At 39.0% G+C, this 17,723-nt stretch overlaps 1 protein-coding gene across 1 annotated transcript; it reads left to right on the forward strand.

Annotated features, from left to right (window-relative positions):
• Positions 1-429: 429 nt before the first annotated feature.
• On the forward strand, positions 430-12,310 carry srp68 (signal recognition particle 68). Its single transcript, XM_062428108.1, has 16 exons — positions 430-568; positions 1,030-1,096; positions 2,141-2,254; positions 2,710-2,905; positions 3,004-3,086; positions 3,226-3,335; positions 3,477-3,556; positions 3,806-3,946; positions 6,978-7,076; positions 7,280-7,344; positions 7,672-7,825; positions 8,096-8,190; positions 8,361-8,490; positions 9,112-9,187; positions 9,320-9,372; positions 9,961-12,310. The coding sequence occupies exons 1-16, from the start codon at positions 481-483 to the stop codon at positions 10,186-10,188; spliced, it is 1,779 nt and encodes a 592-aa protein (XP_062284092.1). The 5' UTR covers positions 430-480; the 3' UTR covers positions 10,189-12,310.
• The last annotated feature ends 5,413 nt before the right edge of the window (positions 12,311-17,723 follow it).

A 17,723-nucleotide genomic window follows, 5' to 3' on the forward strand; every position in this document is an offset into this window, starting at 1 on the left:
CTCCTCCTCCCTTCCCCCTAACCTGAATGACAACTAAAAAACAAGACAGAGTAAATAATAATAATAATAATAATATATAAACTGCCAAAACAACAACATCAAAAAACCTTGAAACATCAGTTATAAGCAACCACAAAAACACCAACAACATTTGTATACAGTCACAGTGTAGTATACTCTGTATTAGATATAACGTAATGTAATAATTGTAAATAAATAAATATATTAGTAGTAGTAGTAGTAGTAGTAATAATAATAATACTAGTATTAGTTGTAGTAGTATTATTATTAGTGGTAATAATAATAATAGTATCAGAAGTAGTAGTATTATTAGTAGTAGTAGTATTATTACTACTAGCAGTGTAGCAGTTGTAGTTGATCTCCCAAATCTCGCGAGATGTTATCCGTGTCTTTGCCCCTCCCAGAGCATGCTCTTAATACATCTATGGTGTGTAGCTGCCTAGCTGTTAGCATTTAGAGATGACCAACGAGAAGCAAAACGAAGCTAAAGTTTCCCTAATGGAAGAAAATAAAGAAAATCAATCAGATGGAGGACTCGGACTGGAAAGTATCCTTCACATGAAGCTGATGTTTGATGGTGGTTTTATTCTCGATGTCAGGCTCAGAGGCTAACGTTAGCTCGGTGGCTAGCTCGGTCAGAGGATAGGTAACGTTACTTTAGGCTACGTGTCATACTGAAGCAGGAATGAAAAGCAGATTAATTTCGCTTGTGGGACAAACTGTTATTCAAATATGAACATTGAAGCACATATGAATGTTAGCGAATGTGTAATACTTCAGACGTGTTGATTTGTCCACTTTTTACTGTTCTAACCCCCGAGTTAAACAGCTACGTTGCTGTCTTTTAATTATACATCTCAACACCACAGTCATGTTAAGCTGTATGAGTCTCTACTTCAGTGCCTACATGAGTAACATTCATACCTGAATATGAATGATAAATGAGCCCTCGTGTGTGTGTCTGTGTGATAATGGTGACCAGGTTGAATCTTAACATTTGAATCTCAGTCTTGCAAATCATTAAGGAGTCCCAGCAGCAACATGGCCTCAGACATGGAGACTACCAGAGATACAGGTGAGCTTTGTCCCCTCAAACATGACCCATGAAACTACACGAACTGGACCATGAGAGGTCTGCAGAGAGCTGTATTCATTTTGTGTTGCTGTTCACATAGAGGTGCACAGTCTGTGTCCTCTATTAAAAGATATGAATAGAGAGCATATCTGTTATTTTATAGTGTAAACTGACTTTCAGGCCCTGTTATTTAATTCCTGAATATGTCACAGTATTCATGTTTGAGATCAAGCTGTATGCATGGAAACCTTTGTTGCCATATGGTTCACATGAGACTGTGCTGCTCTTTTCAAGCTCACAGGATAAAGACTGTAATATACAATCAGTGGCCACTTTATTAGGCACAGTAGTGCAATGTAATTCAATCCAATACAACAACTCAGGGTTATGGTTCAGTTTTGTCCACCCCACTGATAGACATGAGAAGGACCAAATATTAGAAATGCCTCAATATAGAATACAATGCCACCATTAACAGTAAACGTATAACTGAATGAATACAGAATTAACAAAAACTGAAAAAACTGCGTGCATCGCTAAGTCACAATTTATACCTTAATATACCTTTTTGTAATTTTCGGTTTTTGTTAACATGATGTTATAATTGCCTTAGATTGTACGTGTGCACCCTTACGTAAGTGTCCACAAGTTTACTTTGCACACGTCATTGTCATCTCTTCAGCTGTTTCAAAATGGCTTAAATAACAGATCTAGAAGAAGGGTAAGAGATGATCTTTAGAGAATGTAATATAGTTTATTTTTCTATTTTAATGCATGAACTGGAACAGAGGTACAGATGTGTATGATATACAGCAAACTCTCTTTTTCAATCACATTCTTTTATTTTAACATTGAGAGCCTAAAAAGGCAAACGTGTGTGCCTATGATAGTTTTTAAGAACACGCTGTATTTATGTTCATATGTCCATTTTTTGACTGAATAAACACAATGGTTGTCTCTTTCATTATCATCTGATGTTAAACATATAAATGTCAGCATTCTTTATTTACTGTAATAAAACAATTTTTGTGTACATTTTTGCAGGGGCTACTGCTCCCGCAGACTGCGTCGCCTGCGCAAAACTCTTGGCTTCAAGATGGGAAACAGACATAAGTTCATTGGGAAGAAAATAACAGTCGAAATGCTCTCTGACAACAGGTGAGTGATAGATAATCTGTTGGACATACGCATGTACTAAACTGGCTGATGTGATGGAAGAGTTTGATGCACAAATTATGTGTTTTATGCATGATGATAAACACACATTACACAGGAGTTTGGCCCAGCTGTCATTTGATACACATCACTGCTAAACTACAGGATTCAACTAGACAATGTATAACTGTGGTGACTGACTTAATCCTCTTACCATATCAGTCATATGTAATGATTATATTTGAGTTCATTCTGTTAACTCTACTCAATAAAGTAAAAGTTGCTGAGTTGTAGTACTGCTTTGTAAAAACTTTAAGTCATGGGATTGTTTTAATTTTCCTAACCTGGACTTGGTGAAAACTGCAGCTCCTGGATTTGTGTTGTTTGGGAAATTAATAAACCTATCCAAGAAAAGTAAGCTACTAAAAAAACGTACGTAACTACCGCAAATGTTTCAGGTATTTACTGCTGGTTTTGATGGAGGCGGAGCGTGCGTGGAGCTACGCCATGCAGCTGAAGCAGGAAGCCAACACTGAACCACGTAAGCGCTTCCACCTGCTGGCTCGACTCCGCAAAGCTGCCAAGCACAGTGAGAAGCTGGAGAAGTTGTGTGACAGCCACCGTGTTGATGCTAAGACCAAACTGGAAGCACAGGTACGGTCAAACCCATGTTCACAGACGTGCAGAAACATCCTTAGTTTATTCTTATTCTCACAACAGACACTAATGATGAGTTGTGTTTTTAATTGCAGGCCTACACAGCATACCTGACTGGTATGGTGGAGTTTGAACTGCAGGAATGGAAGCTTGCCATGGAGGCTTTCAACAAATGCAAGTGAGTTTCACCTTCACTTCCATTTCTTAATATAAAGGACAGAATGAGAGCATGTCTGAGTGTGTCACCACTGTATGTATTTTTGTGACATTTGTAAAATACAAAACATTCCCACTTTTGTTTTGCCTTGTGTTATCAGGACCATCTATGAGAAACTGGCCAGTGCATTCACCGAGGAAATGGCAGTGCTGTACCGCCAGCGTGTGGACGAGATATCACCCAACATCCGCTACTGTGCTTACAACATTGGTGAGTTTAGTAGAATTAACACACAGGCACAAGTCATCACAGTCGTCTTAGGCTCGTTTAGGCATACTGAGGTTCCGTTCATACAATTAACTTATTCTTAAAGTGACATTCGGTGTGTAACTGTGCTTTGCCGTCTGACAGGTGACCAGAATGCCATCAATGACTTGATGCAGATGAGACTGACTGGAGGAGGTGGAGGCATGATGGCTGAGAAACTAGAGGTGAACATACAAGACCTGACATTAGTTTATATGCTGGTATCATCAGTCGTCTTAGTATATATAGGATGCCTAATATTTTCATCAATCAATCCACAAGTTTGGTCTCAGAGAACCATAGCACGGATTTGTGCAAATATTAAGAGTTTAACGCAAGATCGAATATTAATTGATGAAATTCAAAGATGTTTTAAATTGGATGTAAAAGCAGCGTTATGCAAACTGTTTGACATTTCTTTTTTTTGTCCCCAGTCTCTGATCACTCAGGCAAGAACCAAGCAGGCAGCCACCATGAGTGAGGTGGAGTGGCGAGGACGGTCTGTGCCCGTAAAGATCGACAAGGCCCGCATCTTCTTGTTGGGTCTGGCAGACAACGAGGCCGCCATTGCTCAGGTCAGTAGCGTGCTTTGTAGGGGGTACAAATCTGACACTCAAAGTGAAGGCAGTCAGTGCTGTTAGCAGTTCTTTATAGCATTACATGCCATCTCTATAAAATATATGCAGGTAGTGGTGTGCAGATCATACCAGGTAACCACAACGCTCCGAATTCTGGCTGCTGACCTTTGCACCTCAAGTCCTCTTGATGGTGATGATGATAATAATGACAATTATGATAATAATAATATTAACAATAATAAGATAATTTAAAAATAGTGTCACCATTACATAATTGATATTTTTCAACTGCAAAATATCCCGCTCAGTATATATTGTTACAATTTTTTGAAAAAAACTATTTAATAAATTATTATTCTCTCTGACTTTCAAATACATGTTTCGGCTTTAAAAGTCCTTTATCAATCAGGCTACATCCTTAACTGCTCTTCCAGTGTGCATACCACTCTTAAAAGTTAAATGAAGTTACACTGTTTTTCACCACTCGTGGCTCTATTAAGAAATGTTTTTACCTGCAGGTCCCCATTTTGTTTGTTTATCATGCTTGCACACACCACCTGCCAATGGTTTCACACTAATCACTGGTCTTTAAATGGCAGTTTTAAAAGTAAAAGCAGGGAAGAAGAAGACGGTAAGCAAACAAACATGGAAGCATGAAGAAAATGTAGTGAGTAAGGCACCTTTTTAAGATGTAAGGTATGATAAGTGAGATTTAAAATCACAAGTTACAGAATAATGCTGCAGTTCCTTAAAACTGCAGTAGGTGGCACCCTCCTCTGTCATCTCATATATCCCCTCACTGCTAACACAAGTGATTCCTCCTGTTTTCGTGTTCCTGAAGGCCGATCACACCCTGCAGACACACCCATCACACCCACATCTACTCAGGTCTCTGGCATGCAGCCTCTCTCATCGCACAACTGCATTCTGTGCATTTCTGCCCACACATAAACGCAGGACTATACCCAGCAGGTCTCTGTGGACAGATTAGTATTATCATCTCTAAACACCTTTCAGTTTTAAATGTATCCTTTTGGGACTCAGCTGTAGCATCACAGGTCATTGTTAAGCTAATAGCATCTCTGACTTAATGTAAGGGGAGCCACTTTGAAGCTCTTCCCAACAATTATCTAAAGTGTTGTTCTCTTGGTATTGCTCACAGTAAATGATATACTACTGCAGGTATCTTTGTGAGTTATAGACTGAAAGTTATAAAAATTGTGAAGGTGGCCAGCTTTAGTGCCACTTGATTACTCAACTGATTATTCAACAGAAAATCTGAGGGTGTCACTCCCAACACCTCAGGCATCCATGTGAGTTTCATATAATCCTCAGCTTCTGTCCTCTGGGGACAGGAAAAATAGTACTGTGCCAAACATCAGTCCTAGTGAAGTGCTTTGTCAACTCCTCCCTCCTCTAATCGGTTTATGCATCTAAACCCTCCCTCTAAACAACGAAAATGCTCAACAGGTTGAGCTAGTCGCACTAGGCGTTGGCCGGAGGGTGTGTGTCGTTGAATGACTGCAGCTCACACACGTGTGGTGTCCAAACAGGCAGAGCTGCTATTGCCAGCCATGTCTTTCTACATAGTTAGACCATCAATAATAGATTTCATATCATTTCATAATGAATGCGTTTGTTTCACTTACAGAAGAAGGGTTAAGAAGCGTATGCTCAATTGTGAGAAATGTGAGGTGATGGCAGCTTTTTCTCACATTAAATGAGAAAGTGAGTCTGTGTCAGCCACATACACTCCTCACACCTCCTTTTATCATTATTGATTATTCTGCCAGTTAAACCCCAGGTATTACCATGACAAGTGAAGAAAATCCCTCCAGGTGACACCAAGTTCCCCAAACTAGCCTCCAAACTAACTGTCACGAGGGAAACAACAAATAAGAAAACAGGCTGTTGGCTGACAGTGGTGACACTTTATATTTTTTCATGTCTGTGATGTGTTCCACAGATATAGACATTAAAGTTATGATGAAAGGTGTAATGTTGCTGGTATGATGTCAGTAATACTATCAACAGATCAGAAAATGTATGCGAGACAAGAAATCTTTACAAGACGTGAAGCTGCGGGACTCATGCGATCTATGTGGCTGCTCTAATCTGTTAACATGAGCACCATGAAAAAAATGAACATCAAACTGAATTATACAGTATAAACATTACCTCTGTCTTCACATGCTCACATATTCCAGCTTAAAGTGATTTCACATTTTTTGTATTAACATAACACACCCTGCGGACTTCTGGGATTATCGTAGAGAAACACAGGCCAATTGTATGAGTGTGTGAATGTCGTGATTGTTCTTCACTTCACCTTTCACTCATCAAAGATTGGAACCCTGAAACTCCAGAGTGATAAATGATGAGTTGTGTGTAGGAATGTATCAGCAGCCTGCCGGGTCACATACCTGTGTCTTTCCTTCACTTTGCGACAGTCACATTCCTGCTTAAAGTCTTACTCTTTCTTTCTTTGCATCAGACAACTACAACTTCCACAAGGACGAAACATTTAGGTTTGCATGATTGATTTTTATTAGTGCATGTGTGGCTTCAATCAGGTGTAAAGTGTGTGTTTGTGTGTCAGAGTTCAGATAAAGTCCAATGTGTCTACATTTCTGTTTTAAACTATTTCTACTCTTTATTTTTAATACATGTTTCTGGTATAAGCACTCAGCAGAGGGTACAACACTGGAACCAGAGGCCACAGTTCAGGTTCAAGTTTGCTGTTAAGCAAATTTGAAATTATTTCGTCTTGTCAAATTTACAAAGAACCCAAATTCCTCTGGCTGTCAAACCTTTTGACATGGTGTCATGACTTTTTTTTTCTTTTTAAATGATAGGTGCACTTTATTCCCCAAGTCTGCCTGTAAAACAATAGTTACGTGTCCGTATGAACACTGAATCAGGTTTTGCTTTGGAAGCTTTCTGCATCTGAATCTGTTCTTTATTATTTCAGTAAAACATGCAATTGGAAACATTCATTGTAACATGTAACATGTTTTCTGTTGTGCAGACAGCTAACGAGGAAACCAAAGAGCATCTGTATGAGACCTTGCTGGCCGAGTGCAGAGACACCATCCAGGCTGTGAGAGAGGAGCTCAAAAATGAGACGGTGAGACACATCATAGTGAATAGTTGACATTTTCTAAGTGAAGGTGGATGTGAGGTTTTTGTGACCTAGAAGTTTGTTAATGGGTCATGGGAGTGAGAATGAGTTATGAGTTTGTTTGCATCTTACTAAGATGGGTGACATTTTTACAAGGATGTGAAGGTTTCTGAGTTAATTTCATTCTTTTTTTTTTATTGCTCTTGTAGAAGCAGCGAGAGAGGAGCTCTGATGCCGACAATGGCAAGGTGTCCAACCTGCAGTTCCTGCACAGGTAAAATAAGCATTTGCACTTTAGGCTAAAGACATGTATTTGTACTTGTAAATGTCAAGATCAGAGTTTAGAATATGTTTTATGATCCGTTCATCTGCCACTCATTACCTTAATTATTTATTAACTGTTTAGTGTAAAGTAGCTACTATGGTTTCCCAGAGTCCGAAGTGGCCTTTTAAAGGTTTTATCCAACAGTCCAAACTTTATTTATGTCAAAAATCATAAACCCATAATTAGGAATTGATGTTTCAGACCAGCTTGTTGCACTACGTTTTCTCTTACATATAGATCCTTAATAATAAATATGCTGCTTGTCTCCTCACACAGTTACCTGACCTACATCAAGCTGTGTACGTTGGTGAAGAGGAACGAGAGCATGGCTCATACACTGCAGGCCAAGCTGAAGGAACCTGAAGCCGACGAGAGTAAGAGGGGGCCCCGCCCACAGGACCTCATCCGCCTCTATGACATCATCCTGCAGGTGATTTTCTGGACATTAAAATATATTGTGATCGTTTTGTTTGTGTGATGTAGTTTGATCAGTCAGTCACACTGTAGCTGTCAGATGTGATGAGTCGATGTATGATCTGTGTTGTCAGCAGTGAAGGGAAGGGTACCTCACCTTGTTTGACAGACTCTGTCAACTGCTGCTCACAGCGTAACTGAACTTCTGTTTCCCCCCCCTCGTCCACATGTCTCTCCGTCTCTCCCACCACCTACCTAACCCTCCACTGTCTTTTCTCCTCTCCAGAGTCTGGCTGAACTCTCCACCCTGCAGGGTCTGGAGGATGATCACACCTTCCAGAAGGAGGTGTCCCTCAAGACACTGGTCTACAAGGCTTACAGGTCAGACATTTTTGTTTTTAATTGCTTTACTTGAACCTCATAATCAAATTTTACACATAAGATAAGATATTCTTTTTTCTGATAATCCAGCCTCATGTAGATTTTCTGAATCATGTATGTACATTCATGCATTGTTAATGTTGTTTTCCTTCCTTCATTTGCAATTGCAGATGTTTCTTTATAGCTCAGTCTTACGTGCTGGTGAAGAAGTGGAGTGAGGCTCTGGTGCTGTATGAGAGGGTGCTGAAATATGCCAAGGAGGTTCAGTCTAAAGCCAAGAGCCTCAACAACAGCCTCAAGGTGTGTATTCCAGTACTGCCAATCTCACAATTTACAAAGGTGATCACAATAGTATGATCATTAATATCCATCGTGAAAAAGGTCAAATAAATTTGCCTCCATTTTATATTCAACAAGGAATAGGATGCCACCTGGCAGGTTTAGGTTTGCATATAAACAGTACAGTACACAGTATAAACACATCCTGTCCGTTCAGTGTACATCAGGGTTTTTAGTCAAACACGCTTCATTCAGCTCACTTTAGCTTGTGTGTATTCATATTACTTGTGACTTTAATGCGTTTAACTCTTACAGTTCAATTCAATTTCTTGACGTTACTGTAAGATGTCAGGTTTGACCTTTTATCTTCATTTAACTTAATCCTTCAGCTACTCCATAATACTGCAACTACTCGTCATTTAAATAAATAATTGTACTCTTCTAAACATCCCATTGAGTAAATTTGTGCAGAATTGTTCAAACAGGATAGTTTTGATGTAAACAACAAAGAAGTACACTACACGAAGCACAAAGCTTCCACACGTTTTTCACACTTGCCCTGGTGGATATCGGGTCAGATTAGTCTTTGTGACAGTTTAACCAGCCTCAGTAACTTCAGTGTTGTGTCTGTGGTTTCTGCAGGATCTCCCTGACGTTCAGGAGCTCATCGCTGAGGTCAATGCTGAAAAATACTCACTCCAAGCTGCTGCCATTTTAGGTGAGGGCACTGAACTGTATTGTAGCCCAGCTATGTTTGTGCTCACCCAGAGAAACACATTCAGCCCTGTTCTTTTCTGCTCTGTTCAGTTCTGGTTACAACTCTGAGAAAACCCATTTATCTCTGTTTCAGACACTGATGACACTGTTGAAGTTCCCTCTCAGCAGCAGGTGAAAGACAACACGGTAAGAGAGAAAACCAAGAGACACTCTACACCGTTAGGATTAATGTTGTTTCCTTCGATAGAAAATTCATCATGGACTCAACAGCAGATTTAACAGGCAGATGAATGTTATAACACCCCGACAAAAAGCTTATAACATGTGGAGGTAGGGCGGTCGTCCACCAATCGGAAGTTCAATTGTTCGATTCCCGGCTCCTCCAGTCCACATGTCAATGTGTCCTTGTTCCCAATGGCTGTGCCAACGGTGAATGAATGTGTGTGAGTGGTTAGCTTCGATCTGATGAGCAGGTTGGCACTCTGCATGGCAGCCCCTGTCATCATCAGTGTATGAATGTGTGTGACATGTAATGTAATGTAAAAGCGCTTTGAGTGGTCAAAAAGACTAGAAAAGCTCTATACAAGTACAGTTAATTTAGCATCAATTTTAAACATTTGTTTCTTCAGTAAGTCAAGATTTACATTTTTGTGTTAGTGCTCAGCAATTTTAACCTTTTCTACTCCCTTTAGTGTTTATCAAATCTCTGAAGATAGGAAAAATTAGTTATTTATACAAACTTAATGCTCACTTTCTTCCTCCTCCTTCACGCAGCCCCTCTGCAAACGTCTGGAGACCTTCCGCCTTGACCCTACGCTTGTAGGAAAGAAGCCCAATCTGGTCCAGTTCCCTCCTGACTTTCAGCCAATTCCCTGCAAGCCCCTGTTCTTTGACCTTGCACTCAACCACGTGGCCTTCCCACCCCTGGATGACAAGGTGGAGCAGAAGGGCAAGGGAGGCCTGACCGGCTACATCAAGGGCATCTTTGGCTTCGGCAGCTAAATTGAGTTCCAGACTTTGTCAAGGCATCCTCAGGGGAGCTACAAGGCCCCGAGTTTACCACAATCAACCAGACTTGGGTCAGTTGTTAGAATAATTTCAGTTGCTTTAATTTTATTTTTAGTGCCTAAGTGCAAGATGGGGAGAGTTTGCAGTTCTAAAGAAAGCAGAGGGGGGTCTAATCTTCCAAGAAAGATTATAGGAAAGTAATTGAATCAATTTCATGTTGCAGTCTGACCCAAGTCTACCTGCCACCTTTAGTAATAACATCAGGATGTGTGGATTCCCTCCTTAATTTGAGCAATGGAGGTGTCTCTGTCATACCATGCTATGGTCTTAATACTAACAACAAAGTCCTCACAGTCCTATCAAAGTAAACTAAGCCACTTTGGCACAATTAGAAGTTTTTTCTTTCTTTTTTTCAGTGTTATGTAAGCGCCTTCATGTGATGATATCCTTTTATTTTCCTTATACAAGATATGTTTTCAGCATTTCTTCAACCTAAAATTTACAGTGCAGTCTTCTCTTGGCACCTACTTTGACTTAAAAATGAAAAAACAAAGTAGAGCTCATGAAATAGAAGAAACTCGAAGTGATGTGTTTAAACGATTGTCATATTTTGATAAGACTTCAGCTGTGTCCCATTTCTTCCCTTCCATTTTTCCCTGACTTCTCCTCGTTTTGATCGATCGCTCCATGAATTAACACTTGAGCCCACCTCATCTCCCTCCACAGTGACGTTTTTCACCAAAGCACCTCATGCCATGTTTAGGGATGGTAATCAAGAACTGGCTCCAGTTGAGAACCGTTTCAAATTGTCCAATCCATTAGAATTGTATGGCTCCGAGCTTATCAGTTCCTCTTATCGATGCCCAAGCTTGTGATATTGACAGGACAGAAAAGGCAGATCTCAACTGTGAAGGCAGTGCAGCCCCCAGACAGCGCACACACTTAAGTTACCCTTTGCAGGGTTATTTATTTTTATCAATTCCCATCCCCAGATGTGTTGCAGATAGCTCAACAAAAAACACCTGTGTGGTAGATGCAACATTAAACTGTTAATGAAAATGCATTGTTAAAAGCACAAGAAGACTTCAGTTCATCTTTGTCAGTGTTTTCTGATGTGTACGAGTCATGAGTGAAGTCGTTGATCAGGGCTTCTACAAACTGACCAGACTAAAGGGAAGAACTGGAACAAAGCTTAAAAGTTTAAAGTGTATCAACAGAGAAATGAAAACAAGGTCATGAATCACAATGTAAAAATGCTTTTCTGTTTAAAAAATTCAGTGTCAATATAGACACATTTATTAATGTTATATACTGTGTGACATTTACAACTAAACCTAATCATCATGTCAGACGAGGGTCCAACTGCTTCAGCTTGTCTAGATGAAAGTGCAGAACTCACAGTTTCAACAAGACTCAGTGTCTCATATTTCCAAGGTGATGTTTTTTTTATTAACAACAGACATGTTGTAGCAGGACTGATGTGAAAAAAAACAATCACAGGTGCAGCTCATCAGATTGTAATTAATTCCTGTCATGTTTTTATTTTGACTTTTTATTCAAGTTTAATTTTGTTGTAGGTCGACTTAAAGGAAATAAGGGTTTTTAGCAGCCTTTCCTTTATCACACCAACAAGCCTGTTTGTGCATCATGAGTTGGACTAAAATATTTTCATCACCACTGAAATGTCTGTGGACATGTTGTAATGCTAGAAAACATTTTTTTGGTAATGCTTCATTTGACAGTCACAATGTCTTGTCTACACACCAAAGCCGATCACCTCCTTGGATCCTTAAGGGACCTGGTTTGCCTGTGATACCTGCTCAAACACTAGCTAGAGGACTGTTTTCAGTTCCACTCACCTACACCCTCGTGTACTTGTTTTGCTTATTAATTTTTATCAATGTCTTGTTTTAAAAAGTTTATCCCTCTCAATGTTTTTTGTTGAAAAGAATTGAGATGGAATTGCTGGAAAAGCTCCAGCACTTCACCTCAAATAGCCAGGAAAAAAAAAATTAGTGGTAATCAATAATTGTTGGAAACGGATTGAAAGAAAGGAAATGATGAGAGAATGTATGATTCAATTTAATTTTCAGCCCTATAATTAAAATATATTTGCACCAAACACTGATTTCTTGACTTTCATTCACTTATTCTGGGAAAAATTCAGGAAGCTTAATTTTAACTTCATTTCAACATCAGTGATGGAGGGAGAAAAGGGGCTCATATTGTGGCTGCGCCTGTGGTTTTATTAGATATCGTAGTCACATTAAACTTAATATGGTACAAAGTAAAACCTGAATTTCTGAAATGAGCCAGGAGTTGTGTGTGTGTACGCAAACAGTTTATCACCTACGTTGTTGTTGCTGTGGGTGTGTGTGTAAAGTGCGTAGGATGCCAATGCAGGGTGTGAATGTGTTTAGGTTAACTTTGTGTATATGCATTTTCACAAGTATGACTAATTTCATAGGTGTGTTTGTTACTCAAACACAAACTGCCACGCAAATGAGTCCTTTGGAATATTGTAACATCCAAATCACAAGTATATTTAATTGAATGAATGAAGTCCTCTCTCATCCTCCTCCTCCTGGCATGATGTCTTATCAGCTGTCATCACTCTACACACGGAGCTCTGTCACGTAGAAATGTGTTCTGCCTGGGTGCACTGAAGTTATCTGTGCCTCGATGCAGTTTAGATGAATGATAATCTGTTGGAAGAAACCAGAGATAAACACATTAACATTCGTATTAAATAGTTAATTCCTGTCATATCTCTTTGTTTTATTACTGTGAGATGAAAAGATATGAAAGTGAATTAATTGAGATAGGAAAAGATGTGTATTATTTGGTTTGGTATGTGTCTTTAGGCAGATTGTATGGTACTGTACTTCCTTGATACTCAGGAGAAAACTGAAAAAGTCCAGTACAAGCATCAAAGCTTCATTATTCATTTACAAACCAGACAATCATGCTGTGTGTAGTTTAGTGAAAGGGACAGACACACCCTGGATGTTTTTCAACTGTTAAGAATTTGGAGACAAATCATTTCCTGTCATATTTATGTTGGCCTGTGAATCAAAAATTTATCTCAGGGTTTTTGTTATTCCTTGTAAAGCAATTGTTTGACATCCAGTGGCCTTTAACGCCTTGAAGGGGTGCACTCTTATATCTAGATTTACAGCTACTAAATCAGTCCAGCTACTCTGTCACATTGCTTCTGTGTAACTTCGTCTTTTGCTCAGTTTGGGGACAAATTATTATTATTATTATTATTATTATATATTTTTTATTTTATTTTATTTTTTTTATTTTATTTTTTTTAAATTTTTTTTTGGCCCGCCACCCCCCCCCCCCCCCACACACACACACACACACACTTTTGGAGGACAACTTTATTTCTATTTACAGAACTAAAAAAAAGTCAAAAGACCTAAGGAAGAAGTAAGGTCAAACAAAGTAAATATTTACATAGTAATAAACCAGGTGTTAACATTGATCTTTGATGGTAAACAAGTAGGAGGAGGGTTATTGTGTGGCGATATATACTGACAAACAGACCAGCAGACAAACAGACAGATACGTAGATAGATAAAGAATTTATTATTAAGTTAAGCCTTTTTAGCTTTGCAACAGGCGTGCCTCTGGCAGTCTGTTGCTTTGGTCCACTGAAGAATCTCAACAAATACAGGATGGATTGGCATTAATTTTGTACAGACATTCATTTTCACAAGAGGATGAGTGCTAAGGAGTTTGGTGACTCCCATTTCCTCTAGTGCCATCAAGTCAAAATGTCACTTTTTCAAAGACTTTCTTCAATGAACAAATACCTACTCTCCATCAGCCTCCCATCCCCAGACACCAATCAGCCATAATATTTAAACCACCTGCCATATATTGTGCAGGTTCCTGCTCATGCCACCAAAACAGCTCTGACCCATTGATAAATGGACTACAATAGGCCTCTAAAGGTGTCCTCTGGCATATGGCACTAGATGTTAGCAGCCGATCCTTTAAGTCCTGTAAGTTGCGAGGTGGGGTCTCTGTAGATCGGACTTATTTTTGTAGCACATCCAAAAGCTGCTCAATCGGATTGAGAACTGGGAAATTTGGAGGCCAAGGCAACACCTTGAACTCTGTCATGTTCCTCAAACCATGGCTGACCAAGTTTTGCAGTGTGGCAGGTTGCATTATCCTACTTAAAGAGGCCACTGCCATTAGGGCATATCATTGACATGAAGGGGTGTACTTATTCTGGTCAGCAACAATTTGTAGAAAGGCGGTACATGTCAAAGTAACACCCACTTGATTGCCAGGACCCAATGTTTACCAGCAGAACATAATTCAGCATCACAATGCCTCCACTGGCTTACCTTCTTCCCATAGTGCATCCCGGTACCATCTCTTCCCCTGGTAAATGATGCACAGTCACACAGCTGTCCAACATGATGTAAAAGAAAACATGATTCATTAGACCGTACCATCTTCCATTTCTCCATGGTCCAGTTCTGATGCTCACATGCCCATTGTAGGAACATTTTGTGGTGGACACTGGTCTGCATGGGTTCTCTGACCAGTCTGTGGTTATGCAGCCCTCTACTCCTTCTGACACATGTCTATCATAGTCAGCATGAACTTTACAGCAATTGTGCTACAGTAGCTCTTTTGAAGAATCAGACCAGATGGACCCAATCATCTAACCATCACAATTTGGCCCTTGTCAAAGTCACTCAGATCCATATGCTTGCCCATTTTTCCTACTTCTAACACATCAACTTCAAGAACCGACTGTTTACTTGGTTCTTAATACTGTATATCCCAACCCTGGTGCCATATTAACAAGATAATCAGTGTCTTATTTTAACAGATGTACCTGAAGCATTTGAAAGAACCTCTTCTGCTGTGATTACTGGACATTTGTGAATTTTAGTGTTGTTGAAATTTTATCTTAAACGTTAGGTTTAAGAAGTGGAAGAGTCCATAAAAGAAGCACAAATTACATAAAGAACTTTCACCATGTATTCATTGATTTAGTGGCCAAAACTGAAGCCATAATTGACAAAACTGTTTTACCACAAGGTCCATTTAGTAGAGTTTACCAAGTTGGGGGATTGTAGATGTTACTTTTTCTGGCCAATTTTACAGACTTCTGGTCCATGTTATTTAAAAAATTAAGATTGAAAGTTAATTCTTGGAAACAGCAGCTGACAAAAAAATTAAAAACTCAATTTTAACTAAACTTTTAAGCCAACATGGACTTAAAGTCCTTAAGTGCCATTTGACATTCAAAAATACCATTACATTATTAAAACATGATCAATAAACTGTAGCTTAAATCTTAACCCAGAATATTTGACACAAAAAGCATTTGCTTGACAAAAATGTTCACAGTGGCTTCAATACATTTTTAATCTTAAGGTTAAGATATGACAACCGGCTGTGTGTGTTGAGCTGAAAAGGCCACCACAGTATGTCTCTGGGCAACAAAAACAGTGTCTGTTTTGCCAGACAGGTAGGTGGACGCACCCAGAGAGAGTTACTGAATGACTGGACTGATCAAAATTGTGTGCTCTCTGTGCTGTTCCCCACTCTGCTGCAAGGAAAGCTGCCCGGCTGCATACCTCGCCATGTTTCCCTATTGTTGCAATGCTGCAGAGAGACGCCCTGATCCTGACTGACTTGCAGTTTTTAGATGCTATAGGACTTTGTAATGTATCATTAAACCATGGCATGGGCCGCCATATGAAGCCATTACGTAAAAGACTTCCTTTGAGTCCCTCAGGTCGTCACATACTGTTCCACTGTTGACTGTATACACTGTGTCTGTGTTTGTAGCATACAGCTCACTGAGGGTTTACACAGCATAGCTTCAGGTTTAAGATGACCAGAGCAAGTTAAAAACTCATCAGTTTTAGTGTTACATTCATTGACTAAATGTAAAATCTCATAATGCAATATTTGCACATATGTGATTTTTGACTTAACACTGTGTTAAATTAACACAACTTGTAATATTATTATGATTATTAACTGCACACTACATGTACTGTTTACACTATGAATTTTTGCACATTCCTGGTCAATATTTTGTACATTTTATTTTATTCTTTTCAATTTAAACTTGAAATTTGTAGATGCTTCACTCACTTTTGAGTATGTGCAAATGTACTTGGCAATAAACCTGGTTCAGATTCCAACAATAATAAGAAAAATAATAAGCTCATTAGATGATTAGTCACTCATGTCTTATTCACTCTACAGAAGAGACCTGAAAACTAATTACATCACTCTTGATTTATTTATTTTAGTCACATGGGACAAGTCAGTCTCAAACACTTGCAGATATTACTGGGAGAAAAATAGTCAATTTATTTTAGAATTCAGTTTATACTCGTTTCCAGTACCAAAAACCAGTTCTCCCCAGTTCTAAGTTTGTCAAAGGTAATCTAACCTGTGATCTGGTGTCAGTATTAGCTTTTAATTAAACTGAGGATGGTAAAAATATATCTCCATAATGCTTCATAAAAAAAGATGTCCAACAAAAAATCTTAAGTATGGGTGCTGTTGGGTGGAGTTTTTTGTTTGGACAGAGCCAGGTGAACTATTTCCACGTGTTCCAGTCTTCATGCTAAGCTCACTGGCTACTAGTCATAGTTGTAGTTAAAGAACAGGTTCAAAATGTTAAGTGTTTGTTAAAGCAACAGTCAGGCACACAAATAAACCCTGAAACAGGTTTTTCTTGCTGTAAACGTCCCTGTTGTTCATCTTGGCCGTTTGAAGATCCCTTCATAATTTACTTACAGTGTAAGTGATGCGAAACAAAATCCACAGTCTTTCTCCTGTGCAAAACTGTTAAAGGTTTACTTGAAGCTAATATGAAGCCTCAGCTGTCCAAATCAAGTACATATCTTACTGTGTTAGTCTTTTTAGTGCCAGAGGGATTTTAATGCTAAAAAAGACTCATATATGTCAGATATCCACTTATTATGACTAACTCAGATTGCTACTTCTTTACCATTAAAATCACTTTGCATATGTTGCCAGCGTCAGCCTGAATTTCATACATGCACTGTGGAAATTTTTCACTGAAACTCATCTGAACTGAAATGTCTCCTGCTCACATGGCTGAAAGTCTATTTTGTACTTTTCGCTCTTATTTTATTTGTTATTTTTTGACCTGCAGTAAAGTATGTTGCTTACAAACTAGCTTGTTATGGGGGAAACACTACAATTTCCATGGTGGAGGTAGAAAGTGGTTTTACATTTGGTGCCGGTCTACCAAAACTGAAATAATGTGAATTATAATGTTCCACTTCAGATTGTACTGAGTCCAAAATTTAAAATATTTTTCATAGCACTTAATAGCCATGTTTGAACCACTGCATTGCTTTTTAACATGATGTCTCCCAACTGCATTCATTGGTGTTTTGTTCACTAGATGCATTTTACCCTGCAGGAATTCATCCAGACCCACAAATATTTCATTCATGGTAACTGAAGGGCTCCTGGTCCCTGTGAGAGATTTGAGAATGTGT

The sequence above is a fragment of the Scomber scombrus genome, chromosome 2 (assembly GCF_963691925.1).
Source record: "Scomber scombrus chromosome 2, fScoSco1.1, whole genome shotgun sequence".
NCBI lineage: Eukaryota > Metazoa > Chordata > Actinopteri > Scombriformes > Scombridae > Scomber > Scomber scombrus.